The following is a 19,003-nucleotide window of genomic DNA, read 5'->3' as shown; positions in this document are numbered from 1 at the left end:
ACAGGGTGCAGCATAACCCCATCCACACCCAGGAAAGCGTGGCCGTGCACAAGCCAGAGACCTGGGCAGACCTCAGCACGTGCCACGAGCCACGGGAACACGCAGACCACATGTGTTAGCACGACCAACGCGGCTGCCCCTGGACCCAGGAGGACACCGACGTCTCACCACGCACTCGTGTGTGCCATGTGAAATGTTTCCCGTACGCAAGTAAGGCCTTTTTTTGGTTATTTAAGAAAAATTTTAAGGCAAAAAGGTGCTCACAAGCCCACTGGCAACGGTGTTCCCATCCATGCAGGGGAACCTGTGAGCGGTTCCAGAGCGGAACCACCACAGCTGGGGAGCCGGGGAGCCGGAGGAAAGCTCTAGCAGGAATCTCTGCCCGGGAGTCAGGGAGGGCCAGGAGGATGCCCCGCTGGCAGGACTGCCCCGCCCCGAGCCCCTGTGTGCAGATCCCACAAGGGGACTGGGCACCACATGACAAGGCACCCCAACCGGCCCTCCGGTACAGCCCGGCTAAGAACCCCCAGATGAGGGCACGTAAGAGACAACAGGCACAGAGCCTCAGCAAGCGGGCCACCCTCGGCCTGGGTGACGGGCTCAAGAACCCAGCTGGCCCCTGAAAAGCTACCGGTCCCACCCCTCAGCAATACCAGCACTGGGATCACCCAAAAATCTCAGATTAGTTGAGCTGCCTTTTAACAAGGTTTTAATATCCCTAGTTGAGTTTCTTTCACTAAGGAATTACTCTTAACAAAGAAACCAGCACCAGGCTGCCCAAGCACAGGGGCCCGGCCAACTCACCGTCCGAGGAAGCTGTCAAAGTCCGTCAGCCAGGGACATGGCACAGGCCGGGCTCGGGCCGCGGGGACCCCCGCAGCCTCTGCCACCCGAGGCTGGGGGCGCCAGCAAGCTCCAGGAAAAAGCCACCTGCCCCTCCCTCCCAGGCAGGATGCTTCAGGAAAAGTGAGCCGCCTCTGGGAACACTGCTCCAGATCTGAGTTCTTCTCATTATGTACTTGCCCTCCATGTAAAACCCAAGCATTTTAAACAAGTCCCAGGGAGGCAGCTGAGTTGGACATTGTTGTACCTGCCAGGGTCTCCCTGCAATTCAGCAGACGCTTCACCAACGCTGCTGGGCTTTCCCGGTGAAAAGGGCCCAGAGCCTGGCGGTGCCCCGCTCCCTGGCCCACGTGTGGGGACGGCGTCAGGAAGGTCTGGGATAAACCCCTGCAGCTGACGGAAACCCCAATTGTTGGGCCCAAGCCCTTGTTTTTCAGCTCAACACGCCGAGCGACGAGGCAGCCTGTGCACGGCCACACATCCGGAGTGCTCCCGGAATCCCCCTCCTGTGAATGCGTGCAGTCCCGGGCTCCCTCCCCAGGGGCACAGCCAGGGGCACAGCCAGGGCCCCAGCCTTCAACCTCACGGGCTGGGAACACACCTCCAACATTCGGTTTTCTTAAAAACTCAGCACAGAATTGTCATCCAGGAAACAGAGCCAACTCACTTTGAAACCTCTTGATATTTGCCGTTGGAAAAAGCCAACTTTGAGTTTCCCCCTCTTGGGGTAAAACACCACTTCCTTTAACTCATCTTAAGTGTTCGTCCTACAGAGTTCAATGAGGACAGGAGTAACTCCAACTGCTCGAACCCAAGCTTTGGTTTAATTATGCATATCCCACACTAAGCCACGAGAACGGCTGGAGGCTGGACCCCATCTATCCCATGTCCCAGGGACATCTGACCCAGAGGACACTGGTTTCTGCTGTGCCGTCTGCTTTCCCTTGGCACCTGGGCCCCCTTCCTTGCTCGGCGAATGCCGCAGCCTTTCTAGGACCCTAGTGAAACACCTCAGTGAGAGGTGAGGTGGCCAGGCAGACCAGCCCAGTACCCAGGCTCGGCCACAAGGTACACCGGCAAGGACTCGCGGCAGAAAAGAACTCCTGTGAGTGGGGTGACTGGGTGGCTCAGTCGGTTGAGCATACAACTCTTGATTTCAGCTCAAGTTATGACCTCAGGGTTGTAGGATGCAGTCCCACATGGGGCTCCGTGCTCAGCGGGGAGCCTGCTTGTCCCTCTCCCTCTGCCCCTCCCCCTGTTGGCAAGCTCTTATACGCACATGCACTGTCTCTCTCTAAAAGAAATAAAATAAGTCTTTAAAAAAAAAAACTCCTTCTGTGAGGGCAGCACCAGCCAACGCACTCACGGGCTTGGCATGGTGGTAGCCTGAGCCGCGTGCCCACGCCCAGGACAGGGGGCCTCCCGGCCTGATCCTGCAATGGGGAGCAGCTCTGGTCCCCAGGATAGTCTCAGGCCCAACCTGGCCTCCACACCTGACCCCCTACTGTCACAGTAATCGGGAGAGCCATCTGGATACGTTTCCTATTTCTACTCCAACAAACTGCCACAAACTTGTGGCCTAAAACACCACAAATTCATTATGTGAGCGTTCTGGAGGTCAGAAGTCCAAAATCAAGGTGTCGGCAGGACTGTGCTCCTTCTGGAAGCTCTAGGGAGGAATCTCTTTGCTTACCTTTTTCCAGCCTCAAAAAGCCACTCACATCCTCTGGCTCATGACCCCACTTCACTCTGAACTCCGCTTCCGTCGTCCCATCTCCTTCTCTGACCCTGACCCCCCCGCCTCCCTCGTACCAGCACCCGTGTGCTCCCGTTGGGCCTGCCCGGCTAACACAAAGAATGGCCCCGTCACAAAACCCTTGACCGAATCACACTGGCCCTGAAGGGACCAAAGCGAGTGACGGGAGGGACGCAGAGGACAGGAGGACACCCGGCCCGCCACACACCCTGGCTCCTGGCACCCTCGGGAGCCCGCTTACCGTGGTGTAATACAGCATGATGTCGCCGCTGCCCATGTTGCCGTGAAGAACGTGCTCCTTCAGGTGCTGGATGAGGGTGCCCTGGGGAGAGGCGGGACGGCAGCGTGAGCGCACACAGCCCAGACGCAGAGCCCTGGAGGAGAGCCAGCCTCCCGCTCCTTTCCAGGAGGAAGCAGACTTCTGAGCACGCTCGCTGCAATGAGCAGGACTCCCGAGGCACCCTACAACCGGACCCGAGAGTCACCGAGCACCGGGAAGCAGCCTCTGACCGGCTCCAGCCGGCCTGCAAGCTCCAGCTGGCACAGAGATCAGAAGCACGGTGGGACCCCAACCCCAGGCAGAGGGGAGTGGGAAGGCAAAGTCAAGGCCAGGGGCAGAAGGATGGGAGCGCGACACGACAGCACGATGGGAAGCGCCGTGACAGGGCAGCACTGGGGGGATGCGGCCGCCACACTTCCGCAGCCCTCTGCGAGCCTCGCACTGCCACACCCTGCTTTCAGCCCCAACACCCAGTCAGACCCCCAACCCTCACGCACCATCTACCATTTCCTTACCACAGCGTTTAACAGGAGCTGTGAGTGCACGGCCCAGTGCTCCAGAGTGGTCGGCACGACTAGCCCCCTCCCCTGCCCCCACGCCTCCAGTGGCCATGCACCCACGTCCTGTGTGTTTCCAGGTATACTCCTGGCCTATCAGCATGTATTTATTTATGCTGGCTTTTTATCTGCACATGTCACCCTGCACTTCGCTTTTTCCACGTAACATACCTCGGAGCTCTTTATCCATGCACTGAGAGCTCCCTTGTGTTTTGTTTTCAGCTCTGTAATACTCCACCGCCCACACCCCTCCTGCTGAACTCATCCTGTCTGTCTGCAGCTCACGGGGGGCGGGAGCACCCCATCTCCAAGCACCGCGCGGAGGGCAGAGCAAGGGGCCCTGCACCAGCCACTTAGCGTCTCTCGGCCTCGGTGCTCCCATCTGTGCGTGGATCTCATACACGATCCCGAGGCTACAGGGGGCACTGCCCCTCGGAGGCCCCTGCAGAGGGCGGCCACCATACTTCAGTCCGCTCCACAGATGGGACTACCCGGCTGGTGGCAACGGGCCCCCGTTGTTTAGGGACTATCGGGGCTGAAGCCAGGATCCACGTATCACAAGTCGTACCCAAGAGAAATAAAAACAAGCCAGCAGGGGGAGAGGATCCCTTTCAAAGCCCAATGGAAACAACCCTACCCAACAGTCTCCTGCTCCAGCGCATGCCTGGAACGGAGGCCGTCACCAGGTCCGCGGGGAGCAGCAGGGACCACAGACGCTCGGGGGCTGGGCAGACCCCAGCACAGGACCTTTCTGAGGATCCAAAAGGCCACCTGCAGATGCCGGGTCTCCGGTGGCTCTATGGAGCATGCAACATGAGGGTCGGGAACAGCCCCCCACCCGAGGGGGTCACAAGCTTGGGAGCAAAATTGCATGACACAGCACTCTCCCTCGGAGTCGGGGCGGGGGGGGGCATCCGCCTGGGGACAACATTGCTTCAGGAACTCTCGCAGTGAGCATGAAACATTCACACGTCAAGTCCACTGACAGGACCAGGGGCTCCCTGACTACAGGGGCCTGCAGCAAATCCCCCTCCCGTGTTTTTCCTTAAAATCGTCATTTGGTTCAGACCTGTTTCTTCATCGGTGCGGTCGGCTCCGAGCCTGGCCTATTTATAACCCTACATCTGTTCGCCTGCTCCTCCCCTCTCAGGCAGCACAAAACGAGCCCGGCTTTGCTTCTCTCTCAAGAATCTCTCTGAATGAACCTTAATTCGCAGCAATAGTTTTGCTCTTAATTTTTAAGTATTTATGGCTGAGTCTGAGAGAAGGAAGTATGGGCAACATGACTTTGTGCATCTCAAGCAAAAAGAGGAATTTAATTTCATAGAAAGAAGAGGGAAGCTGCTTTCTGAGACCTCTTGTCGACTCGGAAAGCACAAGCCTGCAAACCAGGAACAGCACCCCAATAAAGTGGGGGGGCAGCCCTCCGTCCCCTCGCTGTGGCCCTCGGCCCCGCTGTCTCCAAGGTTCCTGTTGACGGGACTCTTGAGCAGAACAGGCAAGATGCTTAGTCACTTCTCTGGAGATGTAAGAGCCCAGGGAAGACAGAATAAGTACGATTTTTCCTGACTTTTCCATACTCTAAATATACCAGGCATGATGATTTTATGAGCAAGCCACATTATATCTAATACATTTTTATGTTCCTCGCCTAAAAAAGTGACATTCACTATGCAAAAAGCACTAAAAATACAAGTGCAGTTAGACATTTCAGTTTTTTCCTAAAATGTCTGTTGTTTTGCCACACATACCCCACCCTTGTCTACAAGGTTTCTAAAAACGCTCTCTTATAGCTCGTTAACGGGCCGGTGACCAGGCGGACAAGAGCTCCCCTCTCCATGGAAAATGTGATTCCAGCAACCACAGCAAATGACATCTTAGACTCTGCACACACCCAACTTGATTTAATGAAACAGGATGGTTTGAACAACAAGGTCAACTCACTCCTAGGAAAAGGAGGTTCAACTTGGTTTGGCCGGTGTTACTGGCAGAGATAAAGCCTTCAGCCCCCTGGGGTCCCCCTCTCTCCTGCCCTGTGGCTTCCCGAGAAGTCACTGTGTAGTAACCTGTGATCAGACCTCCAGCGAATCCAAATCCAGGTAATAATGGAGCCCAGCTAACTCCTTTCCCCATTCTGATGGAAACGCTCTGCGAAAAGCTGTAAAAGGCTTTAAAATGATTCAAATGTAAATGTCCCCTTTTTATGGAAGGGATTCAGACTGCTTCCAGGCATAGGGAACATCTGTAAAAGCTAAATGAACTAGAATAAGAGAAATTTCATATTTGATTTTCAAATGCCACCATCTTATCAAGCAATAGCTAAAAAGCCGTCTGTGAACAGGGGCTTTCTCCTGTCGGATAATCCCCTTCTTCTGAGCAGGGGGAGGAGAGAAGGCTACGACAGGTTTGACCAAGAGCCTGCCAGTGTTTCTCCGCCGTCCAGGCTCAGCCAACTGAGGGACAAGTGGGACAGCAGGTCTGGAGAGAGCTGCAGAGCCGGCCAGGCAAGCCCAGGGCATCTGGAAGGACCGCCATGGGCATGGAGCACAGGGAGGCGGCTGGCTCCCAGACCGGCCCAGGAGACGTCCGAGTTCTAGACAGGGACTGTGCCTGAGTCAGAAAGAAGCTTTCCCATCACGGGCAGGAGCGGGGCAGGATGACAAGAGGAGGCCAGGAGGGATCACGGTCGTAGAAAGGTACCAAATGCATGAGGAACGGTCTCTCTGAAGGTTAGATGTCTGGTTAGATGACAAGTATGAAGTAAACGGACATCGGTGCCTCCTGACCGGAGGTACGGAGAAACACACATCATCACTTCCAGAAGGCGTCCGCCAGATCGAAGCAGCAGGACGCATCCAAGGACTCCAGGGAGCCAGTCCGCAAGACTAGCAGCTGCGCTCCCCAAATGCCTATGTCTCGACAGGCGAAGGCAGGCGGAGGGGCGGCTCCGGGCCACGGATGCTGCGGACAGCAGACTGCTGCTCAGGAGGTCTTTGGGGGAGGGAGTACAAGCACCCGAACAGGGGCCGCTCGTCACGTGACTGTATCATATGGACACCCACCTTCCTGAACACGACGACCGGACGAGGGGTTTGTGGGGTTAGTTCTCGGGAGACGCGTGCTGAAGTGCTTGGGGTGAAGGGCCGCACTCAGCAATTCACTCGCAAGGGGGTCAGCAGAAAGCAAAAGAGCATGCGTGTGCACACAGAGACAGAGGCCACGCAGAAGTCTTTTCAGAAAATGTCAGGAACGGATGCTGAGAACATCAACGTGGGCAGAGAGCAGCTGACGCGCCCGTGGAGCCCATCGTGCTATGCCGGCGGCTTTCCCACGGGCTCGCGATTGTTTCCAGCATAGAAGGGTAACATCACTAATCAATATGGATAAAATCTCACACTTAGTAGCAAAGCATTATTTCAGTAAAGTCAAAAAGTCCAGTAGAGTTGGGCGGGAAAAAAAGGGGTATGTGTTGTGGCTGAACTGGGGGTCCCCAAAGTCTGTGTTGAAGCCCTGAGGCTTCAAGACCTCCGAACGTGACTACAGAGGTGATGAAGTCAGAGAGCCCACCAGGGCAGGTCCTAATCCAATCTGACTGATGTCCTCACAAAAGAGGGAATTCGGACAAAACACGACGCCCAGGGATGCGCACCGAGGAAAGACCGAGTGAGGGCACAGGGAGAAGGCAGCCGTCTGCAATCCAAGGAAAGAGGCCTCAGCAGAACCCAACCCTGGACCCCCAATCTCAGACTTCCAGCCCGGGACCCATGAGAGGCACGTGGCTCTTGTTCAAGCCGCCAGCCCGTGGTGCTTGGGGACGACGGCCCGAGCCGATGACTGCGGCCTGGTGAGCTTTTCTCAGCTACCCGCACTTTACAACATGACCCGGGAGCTTTCCCGGTGTTCGACCACAGCCCACAGGCAGCTCTGTGTGACCACGCCATGGAGCACACCCTCACATCCACACACACTTCTAACACGATGGCCTCACGCACCCACACCAGCACCTCCCCAACCCCTGAGGCGCTCATGGCTGCTGTGGTCCAGGCTCTCCCTCCTTCTTTGTGCAATGCCGGGAGGGCCCACCCACCGTGCTCACAAGCACCTACAGGGCCCCGGCTGAGTACACGCCCTGCCTTGGAGGCACTGTGGGGCCTCCGCACCCATCACAGAGGTGACAGGCACCACAGCAGCCCCTGGAAAACGAGCACCTGGAACAGCAGCTCTGAGTACCTGGGCTCAGATCTCCATGCTACCCCCACCTCACTGAAGAGGGACTGCATGACAGAGTGTCTGGGGAGGGGGTGCAGTCTGGCTGGGGTGGGTGTTTGGGGCGCAGACTCGGATGGTTGTTTTTACCAGCTGGGAGTCCCCAAGGGAGCAGACAGAGGGTGGAGAGACGTACCCCAGCAGAATGCACCATGCACTTGGGCGCCCCGGTCGTGCCCGACGAAAACATAACGAAGAGCGGGTGGCTGAAGGGCAGCTGCTCGAACTCCAGCTGTGGGGCCTGCTCGCCTTTCCTGGTTGCGAGAAACTCATCCAGAAACACACTGGGGGCAAAACACACAGAAACAGACAGTGAACATTCCCGAATCCTGGGCTGCATCTGCGGGGCTTCCCAGGCTAGACATGGCCGTGCGCTGCCCCCTACTGCTGCCTTGTAGGATTTCCGGGGAAAATGAACCTTGTTTGGAAGCTTTCGGTGAGGGAGGGGAGAAGTCAAATCTTTATGAATTCGAATTCACGCTAATTGAAGGAAACCGAACTGAACGAGCGAAGATTCCAAGTTGCTTTAGTAGCATGCTGACAGGGCCAAGGGCCGTCTCTTCTGAGACTCTTCGGAGTATTTAAGAAGCACTGTGCTGAAGGATCGTTTACAGTTACCACATCCCCTTCGCACGCAAACTCCGGGGAAGGAGGTTGGGAGTCCAACTCCCATCTGCGCGGCCCCCTGTGAGGGGCAGGGAGGGGAGGGAGGTACCAGATTCCTGAGCTCCTCCACAGAAAGTCGGGGCGAGACGGTGGGCCGAGACCCGAAGACCAGTTTCTACGACAGAGACACTTCCAGGCAAATGTATCATGCATTACCACTGGAAACTACGCCCGGAGGAGGACAAGAGCTAGGTACAAACCTCTATCCAGAAACAAATAAGATTAAGTCCAGTCACTGACTACCACCTAAGAAATCTACCCCCAAAGCTGACATAAAGCGCCAATGCATGTGGCCAAACACCAGTGAAAGAGGAAGGCGAACAGATTCGTTTTCTGAGCGGAAGCAGGGCAGCTGAAGCCACAGGCCCTCTTGGGAGAGGTGCTTTTTCTGTGTTGAGATGAGCAGGAATACTGATCCTGGCCCTATCCTTCTGTTGGCTTAAAAGGGAGGAGGGGGAAAAAAAAAACTTGCCAATTTGACAAATGGAACTTCCTTTCAAGAAAGGGGGAGAATCAGTTAAACTCAGCCCACAGCAATTTGCTAAGGGTAATTACTCTGAAACACAAATGCACACACACGAAAGGGGAGAACGCGCTATCTTGCATGGGAAGGCATCCTTAAGGATGAGGACATCTCGTGGGGGAGGTGCAGAGGTTTAAAAAGCGCATCCAGAATAATTCAACTCTGAGCGGTAAACAAACAAAGCCTTCTGCTCCGGAGTGTCAGGAAAATTATTCACTGTGGAACTTTCCAGCCAACGAAAGCCCCATTCCACCTCCACCTCCCCTTCGAGTCCCATTTATACAAAGTGCCCAATCTAATCGGATACTTCACACAGAGAAAAACCTTTTCTTCCAAACGGTCTATAAATCACAGTAAGTAGCAATCACTTTTGTTGCTCTTCTAGAAGTGAAAATCCCACGTGGCGGTCCCCCACCCCAGCCCAGGTCTCCGGCCCGGGCGCGTTCTTGTTGGTCGTTTATCTATGGCATCCAGCAATCAAAGACCAAATGCCGCGGAGCTCTAATTCCCAGAGCGGGACGGTGGGAGCTCTTGCATTATACCAGGCTAAATGAAGTGGCTAACGTGATTCTACAGGATGCTCTCGTTCCATATCAACGGCCAATGAACACATTCAGAAGGATAAAAGTCGGGCCACCGTGGGGCCAGCGAGCCCGTCTGGTCTTCCTCCCAGCCTGTGTGTGTCACGGCCCCCGAAAGAAAGGCAGGGGAGCTGCGTGCGCAGTGAGAAAATGGGACCAGGGCTCGTCATCTGGCTGTCATTCATCAAGGCTGGCAGGGCTCCCACAGTCTCAGGGACGACCCAAGCGCCGTAAGGGCCTGCACATCCTGACCCAGAGGCTCTGTGGGACGGGGCCCACTGCAGCTGGCGGCTATCCGCCACTCACCATGACAGAGGGACTGCCAGGGGCTACACTGAGTGCCCTTGGCCCGGCATTAACTTACTGAATGCTCACAGCCAGGCTGTGAAGAAAGTGCTGTTATCACCCCCATTTTACAGATGGGGAACCCCAGGCACAGACAGGTGAACCCCTTACACGGGGTCACAGAGCTGACATCTGAACCCGAGCAGTCTGGTTTGAGACCCCAGCCCTCTTGGAAGAGTCACTTTGCCAGCAGCACCCTCTGTCCTCTGGAATCCGAGCACAGGCAACTGTCCCCAAACCCTGATCATCTCTCAAGGTCACCTCCGGTGCCACCTCCCCCAGACCCCGTAGCCCTTCTCTCAGCCCCTGGGCACTTCCTGTCCCCCCTCTCAAGGAGCATGGCTGTGTCTACGGGCCCAGTGGTCACAGCTCGCCCTCCCTGCAGGTGGGTCTGGTCCCTCCCACGCAACTGCCACCCCTGGAGCACAGCACCTAGACGTCCTCCCCTCAGCAGCCCTAGAAAGCAACCTGCACAAAACACCAAGCCACGTGTCGGTTGTCTGCCCCAATAAAAAGACCCCTGCAATCTCCTCCCTGTCCTCCCACAGGGGACACAAGGACCCCCACAGGACCAAAGGGAGTAAACACATCTGACCTCGGAACTCTCCCCTATGACAGTTTCAAGGAAGGGGAAAGAAGTATAACTCCAAGAATTTGGAGACACATTCAACTGTGAGCAAACCATAACCCACTTCCTTAATTCCTATTCCAAATAAACTGCTCACGATACTATCTGGTACTTAAGGTGTGTGGTGAACAGCTTATAAATGTCAGAAAAACAGAGGAAGACACTATTAGCAATAAGGACAAAGAAAAGTTTCTAAAGGGGAAATACATACACGTGTGTGTGTTTATTGTGCACATACGTGCATACACACACACACACAACCACACACACACACACGTGCTTGTGATAATTTCCATTTCATCAGGGAGCTGGGCTTGACCTGACGCTTCAAAGGCACAGCAGAGAGAGACAGAGTCCTCCTGGGCTCTCAGTTCCACCACTAAGCGGCTGTGTGGCCTCGGGGGATTCACTCTGGGGCCTCGGGTGCCCATCTACGAACTGTGATTTTTAACCAAAACCTCCCGCTCCTCTAAAATGCTACAGCACCCAGCGAAAGGATTCACAGAATCCACTACCCACTGGGACTTCCGGTGGGTTCTACCCGGAACCAGCGATCGGCGCGTGGCTGGCTTACCTATTTGGAATCTTGGAAATGTCTATCTTCTCTTTTGAGGCAATGTAAGGTATCAGCACCACCTTTTTCAAGTCTGGAAGTCCTGAGGGAGGGCAGGGGGAACACAGGCTTACAGGCCACAACATACTCAAGGGTTACATTTCTTACAACGTGTAACGCAACCGAGGGATGGGCGACACGGGGCCCTGGTGACCCCGCGGGCTCCCGCACCCTGCGCCCTGCCACGCCAGCTCAGACCCGGGAGAGCTACACACCTTTCACCACCCGCTGCAGCTTGTCCATGTGGCTGTACTCTTTGCCGTTGTACATGACGGCCTCCACGGAGAAGATGAGCTTCGGCTGGATTTGAGAAAAGCGGTCCAGAACACCCTGCAAGTGGAAAGAAAGGGTGGTCGCCATCAGTCACGCAAAAGGCAAACACCTTCAGCACCCAACGGGACCGTGTTGAGGGAGAGAAGCAGCTAGAACCGGGCGCCAGCCTCACTCCTGTGTCCGTCTGCCATGGCCAACGAAGAAAGCCCAGCAAACCACAACTTGCGCCTGAGATGTGAACGTCACTTCCAGGAAAGCCTCGACATAAAGAAATACCAAAAGGACATACAACATACGCTGAAATAGCAAAACACAAGTTCATAAGACAGAGAAATTGTGGGGCAAGTCCTGGCACTTGAATAGAAAATTCCCCAATTCGCAGAAAGAGCCTCGAACACAGCTCCTCCAGCGTACCGGACGGACGACTCGCCTTCCAAAAAGACAACTCGCTGCAGAGCACTTCCATATCCTGGTTCCTCCCAATCCCCGACTGAGGAGGCACGTGAATCCTCCAAGTGGTACTTTTTGCCCACGAAATGCACGACCCTATAGACGTGTACACTAATAAATAAGCCCCATTTAAACTCGGGGCGCCTGGGTGGCTCAGGTGGTTGAGCGTCCGAAGCTTGATTTCGGCTCAGGTCGTGATCTCATCGGGCATGGGATCGACCGAGCCCCAGGTCGGGCTCCACACTCAGCCAGGAGTCTGCTTGGAACACACTCTCTCTCTCTCTGCCCCTCCTCCCACTACAAATAATCTTTTTTAATAAATAGGGGCGCCTGGGTGGCTCAGTCGTTAAGCGTCTGCCTTCGGCTCAGGTCATGATCCCAGCACTCTGGGAACAAGCCCTGCATTGGGCTCCCCACTCAGCAGGAAGACTGATTCTTCCTCTCCCACTCCCCCTGCTTGTGTTCCCTCTCTCACTGCCTCTCTCTCTGTCAAATAAATAAATAAAATCTTTAAAAATAAATAAATAAATGTAAGAGGCAGGCTCACCACAGCCACATGTCTGTTTATACCGCACGTGGAACCCGCCATCCTGCCAAGCACACCTCTCTCTCTGAAAGAAGGCATCCCTCCCATGCAGGCAACAGCTTGTTTCTGGAACTGACGTGAACTGATGGAAACTGACAGGTGTGGCCTCGAGACACGCTCCACACAATCTGAGTGTTCTCCCACGGGTGACAGGGAAAAGCCAGGTCTCCCCCAAGGGCAGATCAGGGTGGAGCCCTCTTCATCCACAAACAGGGCGCCTGGGAAGGCACCGCCTGGAACAGCCCTTCCGTTCCTTTGTGCATCAGTCCAAGGCCAGCAGTTCACGATCAACACCCGGTTTACTCCAAGAGCACAAGCAGTGAAGCCATGATTTCCCAAGAAAATCCCAGTCTTTTTTTTTTTTTAATGATCTTTTATTATATTATGTTAGTCACCATACAGTACATCCCCGGTTTCCGATGTAAGGCTCGATGATTCATTAGTTGCGTATAACACCCAGTGCACCATGCAATACGTGCCCTCCTTACTACCCATCACCAGCCTATCCCATTCCCCCACCCCCCCTCCCCTCTGAGGCCCTCAGTTTGTTTCTCATAGTCCATAGTCTCTCATGCTTCATTCCCACTTCTGATTACCCCCCCTTTCTTTATCCCTTTCTTCCCCTACTGATCATCCTAGTTCTTATGTTCCATAGATGAGATAAATCATATGATAGTTGTCTTTCTCTGCTTGACTTATTTCACTTAGCATTATCTCCTCCAGTGCCGTCCATGTTGCAGCAAATGTTGAGAATTCATTCTTTCTGATAGCTGAGTAATATTCCATTGTATATATGGACCACAACTTTTTTTTTTTAAAGATTTTATTGATTTATTCCACAGAGATAGAGACAGCCAGCGAGAGAGGGAATACAAGCAGGGGGAGTAGGAGAGGAAGAAGCAGGCTCCTAGCGGAGGAGCCTGATGTGGGGCTCGATCGCATAACGCCAGGATCACGCCCTGAGCCGAAGGCAGACGCTTAACCGCTGTGCCACCCAGGCGCCCCTGGACCACTTCTTAATCCAGTCATCTGCTGAAGGGCATCTCAGCTCCTTCCACAATTTAGCTATTGTGGACATTGCTGCTATGAACATTGGGGTGCATAGGGCCCTTCTCTTCACTACATCTGTATCTTTGGGGTAAACACCCAGTAGTGCAATGGCTGGATCATAGGGTAGCTCAATTTTTAACTTTTTAAGGGACCTCCACACTGTTTTCCAGAGTGGCTGTACCAACTTGCATTCCCACCAACAATGTAGGAGGGATCCCCTTTCTCCACATCCTCTCCAACAATTGTTGTCTCTTGCCTTGTCTATTTTTGCCATTCTAACTGGCGTAAGGTGGTATCTCAGTGTGGTTTTGATTTGAATTTCCTTGATGGCTAATGATTTTGAACATTTTTTCATGTGTCTGTTAGCCATTTGTATGTCTTCATTGGAAAAGTGTCTGTTCATATCTTCTGCCCATTTTTGATTTGTTTATTTGTTTCTCATGTATTGAGTTTGAGAAGTTCTTTGTAGATCTTGGATACCAGTCCTTTATCTGTAGTGTCATTTGCAAATATATTCTCCCATTCCGTGGGCTGCCTCTTAGTTTTTTTGACTGTTTCCTTGGCTGTGCAGAAGCTTTTTATCTTGATGAAGTCCCATAAGTTCATTTTATCTTTTGTTTCTCTTGCCTTTGGGGATGTGTCATGAAAAAGGTTGCTGTGGCCGATGTCATAGAGGTTGCTGCCTATGTTCTCCTCTAGAATTTTGATGGATTGCTGTCTCACATCGAGGTCTTTCATCCATTTGGAGTTTATTTTTGTGTATGGTGTGAGAGAGTGGTCAAGTTTCATTCTTTTGCATGTAGCTGTCCAATTTTCCCAGCACCATTTATTGAAGAGACTGTCTTTTTCCCACCGGATGTTTTTTCCTGCCTTATCAAATATTAGTTGCCCAAAGAGCTGAGGGTCCATTTCTGGGTTCTCTGTTCTGTTCCATTGGTCTAGAAAATCCCAGTCTTCAACACTGCAGGGAGGTGGGAACCAGAAGGGAGAGGTGTAAAGACCCAGGTGACTCGTCTGTGCACGCAAGGGGAAAAGCTACGCAGAAAATTCATGCGGATCACCAGGAAAACCATTAGGTGGATAAAAAGCACAGCGGTGATGTACACACTCAGTGTAGCAAAATAAATAATATCCTGAAAGCTCAGGATTCTAAGATGGGCTGAGAGTTGCTGGTTTATCTGGGAAGAAATTTTTTGCCAATAAAAAGCCCTTACCACGTACCGAGTGATGTGTGCCGGGCCCCACTCTGGCTGGCTACAAGCCCTCACACGCTTGGCCTGTGCACCCCCAGGACAACTCCACATCCTCGAGGAGACAGCACCAGCCTAATTCGCCCAGCGATCCCAACCAGCCAGCGGCACAGCTGAGCTGCAAGCTGGGGCTCTTAATCCTGGTGCCACCTCCATTAGGGAAGACTCGCCCGTGGGGCAGGAAACCAAAGGGCAGCAGCAGAGAACAGGGCTGGATCCTGGGCAGACTGAAGCAGGAGGAGGAAGAGCTTGGGGCGCCTGGGTAGCGCAGTCGTTAAAGCGTCTGCCTTCGGCTCAGGGCGTGATCCCGGCGTACCAGGATCGAGTCCCACATCAGGCTCCTCCACTAGGAGCCTGCTTCTTCCTCTCCCACTCCCCCTGCTGTGTTTCCTCTCTCGCTGGCTGTCTCTCTGTCACATAAATAAATAAAATCTTAAAAAAAAAAAAAAAAAAAAAAAGGAGGAGGAAGAGCAACACAGGCAGCGAGGCTGTTCCCAGACAGCGAGGCTGTTCCCAGACAGAGGGTGCCAGGGGCAAGGCTTGGGGAAGGGAAGGGCCTGTGGGACAACCTCGGATCCGGGAGGCGCTGCACAGAGCGGGACTGGGGGAGCCCTGGAAGGCAGCAGAGATGTCTTGGTGACATCTAACACCTCTCCGGCCCTCCCCTATGAAAGGAGGCAACAAACTTCGGATGAAAGGACCCGGCCCGCCAGGGGCCTGGGGCTCAGACGGCACAGAGCTCTCCGCCACGGTGACAGCCAACACACAGCAAAGACCACAGCGCTTCCGAATCAGAGGTCTGGGCCCAGACACGGACAGACTCAGAGGCCCCAGGGGACGCCGTCCGGGCTGGTGAAGCACAGATCAAGCCCTCCGAGCCGAAACCAGCTGCTGGAGCGAGCCGGCCCAGGAGAGCCGCTCACACCACAGCTGCCTTCCTACGGCAGCGACACAGGCACACCTGTGACGGTGCGTCTGACCTGAATACAGCGCTTAGCAACCAATGAGGCGTGGAAACCCGCAGCCGGTGTGGAGTCACGCGGACAGCCAGCCGGGGCGGGAAGGCTGCCCTACTTCTGCGCACATAGCGACCTGAAAATGCCATGAGGGAGCAGGCGTGGGGCTCAGATGGGTGGACGTCAGAGGCCGGACCCTCCGCACGTCTGTGGAGAAGCCACTGACTCAAAGGTGAACAGCGAAACAAAGAAAAAAACCAAAATACTGGAAAACACAGGACCTGGAGGTCTGGGTGAGGCGGGAAGGTTGGGGACCCAGAAAACAGAGCACTCTCCCCGCCAGGCGACACCCCCATGCCCAAATGTGCTGGGCCCCAAGCTGAGGGTGAGGACAAGCGGAAAAGGTGGAAGGAGGGGCACACGGCAGGCGTGGTGAGCAGCACGGATCGCACACAGGCCCAGCAGGACGCAGAGGATTGCTTCCCAGAACTCAGGGCGAGGGAAGCATCTCAGCAGGAAGGCGGCTGGCCTTCGTTTTCTGACCGCAGGGGGTGCTCTCCCCCGACTCCGGCCATCAGGCCAGAGAGATTGCCCAGAAGCTGGCGGGCTCAAGGCTGCGGAGAGAGCGAGAGCGGAGCCACGCTGCCATCTAGTGCACACCGGCATCGGCAGAGCGGCCTGGAGAGGACGATGATCCGGGGGAACAGCCGAGAACAGCTCGCCTGTGTCCTACCCCTCCCACCTGCACCCTGAAGCACGACGCGCCACCGGGGCCATTAGGAGCTCTGCTCTCCGGGAGGTCTTCAGACCACGACTGCCCCCCTGGACCACACACAGCTCTCCAGACATCTTCCAGACTGGCTCAAAAGCTCCGATGTCACTCAAAACCACCCACCTTGTGGATAACAGCTCACACGTACTGACCCGGGTGGGTGCGTCCGGTGCTGCCCCCAACCCCACACAAGCATTAAGTCCGCAATCCTCCCCAGCTCCCCAGTGTGTACTGAAGACACGGCCAGGAAGCAGCAAAGCCGGGCAGGAACCACCGCGCCGCACTGCCTCCCCAGCCCTGCTTCTGAGCAACGCAGCTCAAGGGTTGCTGAGGGATCCGAGGGAACAGTGCCCGGGGACTGGCCCCAGCCTTCCAGAACCCTCCGTGAGGATGCCGCTGGCCTCAAGCAGCTCACACAGGCTGGCGGACGGCCTGGGGCACTGGAGAGGCCACACGGAGAGTTCCAGTCTCAGGTCAGACTTGTTGACTCCGGGTGGTCCTCAACGGGGCGAGCAGGCACAGGTAAGGCCCAGGAGGAAAACCACGCCAAGCGGTGAGGTCTGGGGTGGCCACCCCTCCCTGAACTCAGCAGAGCTCGGTCCTCACCCCAGCCTCAGCCGCTCGCTTCACTTCTCCAAGCCCCAGGGCCAGAGAAGCGCGTCTGTTCCTCCTTCCCACGGCGCCGGGGCAATGAGATGTACCCGGACCACCTTTACCAGAGCAGTAAGCCCCAAGGCAGACACGAGCTTCACGCTCAGACCCGGAAACCCACTCTACAGCCGAGACACACACTGACCACAGGGCGCTGAGCTCCAGCGTCGCCAGCAGCCGAACCTGCAGCCGAGGTGTGCCAACCACGGGCCCGCTCATTTCAGGGCCCTCTCTTCCCACGTCCCATTTCGCACATGAGGATAAACAGCTGGCCCAGGGGCACCCCGTCGGCACGGCCAGGCCAACCTTCAGCCACTGAGCCACATGGTCCAGTGCCAGGAGCAGGGGCCGTGCCGAGAGCGAAGCAGCCCGATGCTAGGAGGAGTGGATAGTGGTCATGGATGCCCACCGGGTCCTGTAACTGGGGTCTGTCCGCGTGGTTCCTGAGGGCCCCTCGTCCTCAAGGCTTTGTAAGCAGGAAAGGTCCCTGGGGCCCTGGGTAAGTCCTGTTCTGCTGCTGCTTCATCCTCCACGGTGGGGTTGAGCACGAGCTTCCTGCCCCTGCCTGGGTCACTCTAGTAGCTGGAGGCAGCCCAGGTCCTGGGTCCCTTCGCGGTTCACAGAGACAAAGAGGCCCGCCCTCCTCCCGCACAGAGCACACGAAGCACAGATCCACGTAAGAGATCAGAAATGGCAGGGAGGCCTCGGGGGAACTTCTGTGAGCAAACCCAGATGACTGTCTACAGAACACAGACATTAGAACAACTCCTGTGGTCACAGATCCATGGGCAGATGACCAGCCCCTGCAGCTAGATCTCCAAGTGCCATCTGTCACACAGAACACACGCTAACACAGTCCGTACACATGGACGGGACATTAGTAATATTAGAAAGAAGGAAGACTCATTCACTTTTAGATTGAAAAACAAGACTCCACTCCTTCCGGCTCCTTCTCTCCCATCATTCTCATGTCACCAGCCGTGAGATGGGAGGCCATGGTGACATCATTGCCTTCCAACCCTGCCAGTCCTACAACACAGCCGCCCACACACCTACCCAACACGTCAGGTGGGCAAAGCGCTTCCCTGTGGAAATCACACAGGAATGTTTCTGCCGCACCCCCAGGGCACTCAGTGGGGACCCCAACTCACGTTCACACCGAAGTCTGGGGACGTGGAGCTCCAGATGGCGCCGATGCTCGCTGCAGCCAGCATGGCCTCCACGGCGTGCACACCGTTGGGTAAATAACCTGTTATTGGGCACAGGGAGAAAGGCTTGGGTTCAGGGTATGTTGGACGCGGTGGACCTCCAAAACGTACCTCTGAGAGCCAGGGCAGGAGTGGGGAGAGGCCAGCCCCACCTCACCCCAATGCCTGGACATCTCCCACTCAGAAGGCCTCACCACTTACTGCCAGCCTGTCCATGTCCTACTGTCACCCCCTCCGACCCATCCTAACCAAAGTGATCCCTGCAGCCCTTGCAGGATCCGGCCCCAGCCTCCTGTCCCTCCACTCCACCTCGCACTCTGGGTTCAATCACAATCTTCTTTCGGTTCTTCAGTTGTTCTAAACTCCTCCTGCCCCGGGGCCTTTGCACAGGCTGTCTGCTCTGCCTGAACACTCTACCACACACATTGGCCTTCCTGACTCTACAAACTCATCATTCAGCTCTTAATGCAAGTGAGACTGTCTCAGGGACTTCTCCGAGATCACCCAATAAACTGAGGTTCCCTGGCTGGTTCCCACAAAGCACACTCTATTTTTCCCCTCACTAAATTAGCCTTAATAATCACCTATATCTAATAGTCATAACTGGCAATTTTATATCTGGTTCTCACGTGAGGGCAGGGGCTCTGCCTGTCTTGTTCTTTGCTTTACCGTTTACCATGCCCTGCATATCAAGGTCTTCATATTGGTGAGCTGGCTGGCTGGCAGCTGGATGGATGGGTGGATGGATG

At 55.1% G+C, this 19,003-nt stretch overlaps 1 protein-coding gene across 1 annotated transcript in view; it reads right to left on the bottom strand.

Moving 5' to 3' along the window:
• Window positions 1-19,003, bottom strand: part of AACS (acetoacetyl-CoA synthetase) — a 57,502-nt gene that overhangs the window by 21,968 nt on the left and 16,531 nt on the right. Inside the window, exons 5-9 of the mRNA XM_040620036.1 lie at window positions 18,198-18,295; window positions 11,274-11,388; window positions 11,020-11,101; window positions 7,839-7,986; window positions 2,841-2,921 (exon numbers count right to left, since the gene is read on the bottom strand). Coding sequence (XP_040475970.1) covers window positions 2,841-2,921; window positions 7,839-7,986; window positions 11,020-11,101; window positions 11,274-11,388; window positions 18,198-18,295 — 524 coding nt within the window. The remainder of the gene's footprint in view (window positions 1-2,840; window positions 2,922-7,838; window positions 7,987-11,019; window positions 11,102-11,273; window positions 11,389-18,197; window positions 18,296-19,003) is intronic.

This window comes from Ursus maritimus, unplaced genomic scaffold, assembly GCF_017311325.1.
Source record: "Ursus maritimus isolate PB19 unplaced genomic scaffold, ASM1731132v1 scaffold_33, whole genome shotgun sequence".
NCBI lineage: Eukaryota > Metazoa > Chordata > Mammalia > Carnivora > Ursidae > Ursus > Ursus maritimus.
The sequence above is the reverse complement of the archived record's forward strand: the minus strand, read 5'-3'. Positions and strand labels throughout refer to the sequence as shown.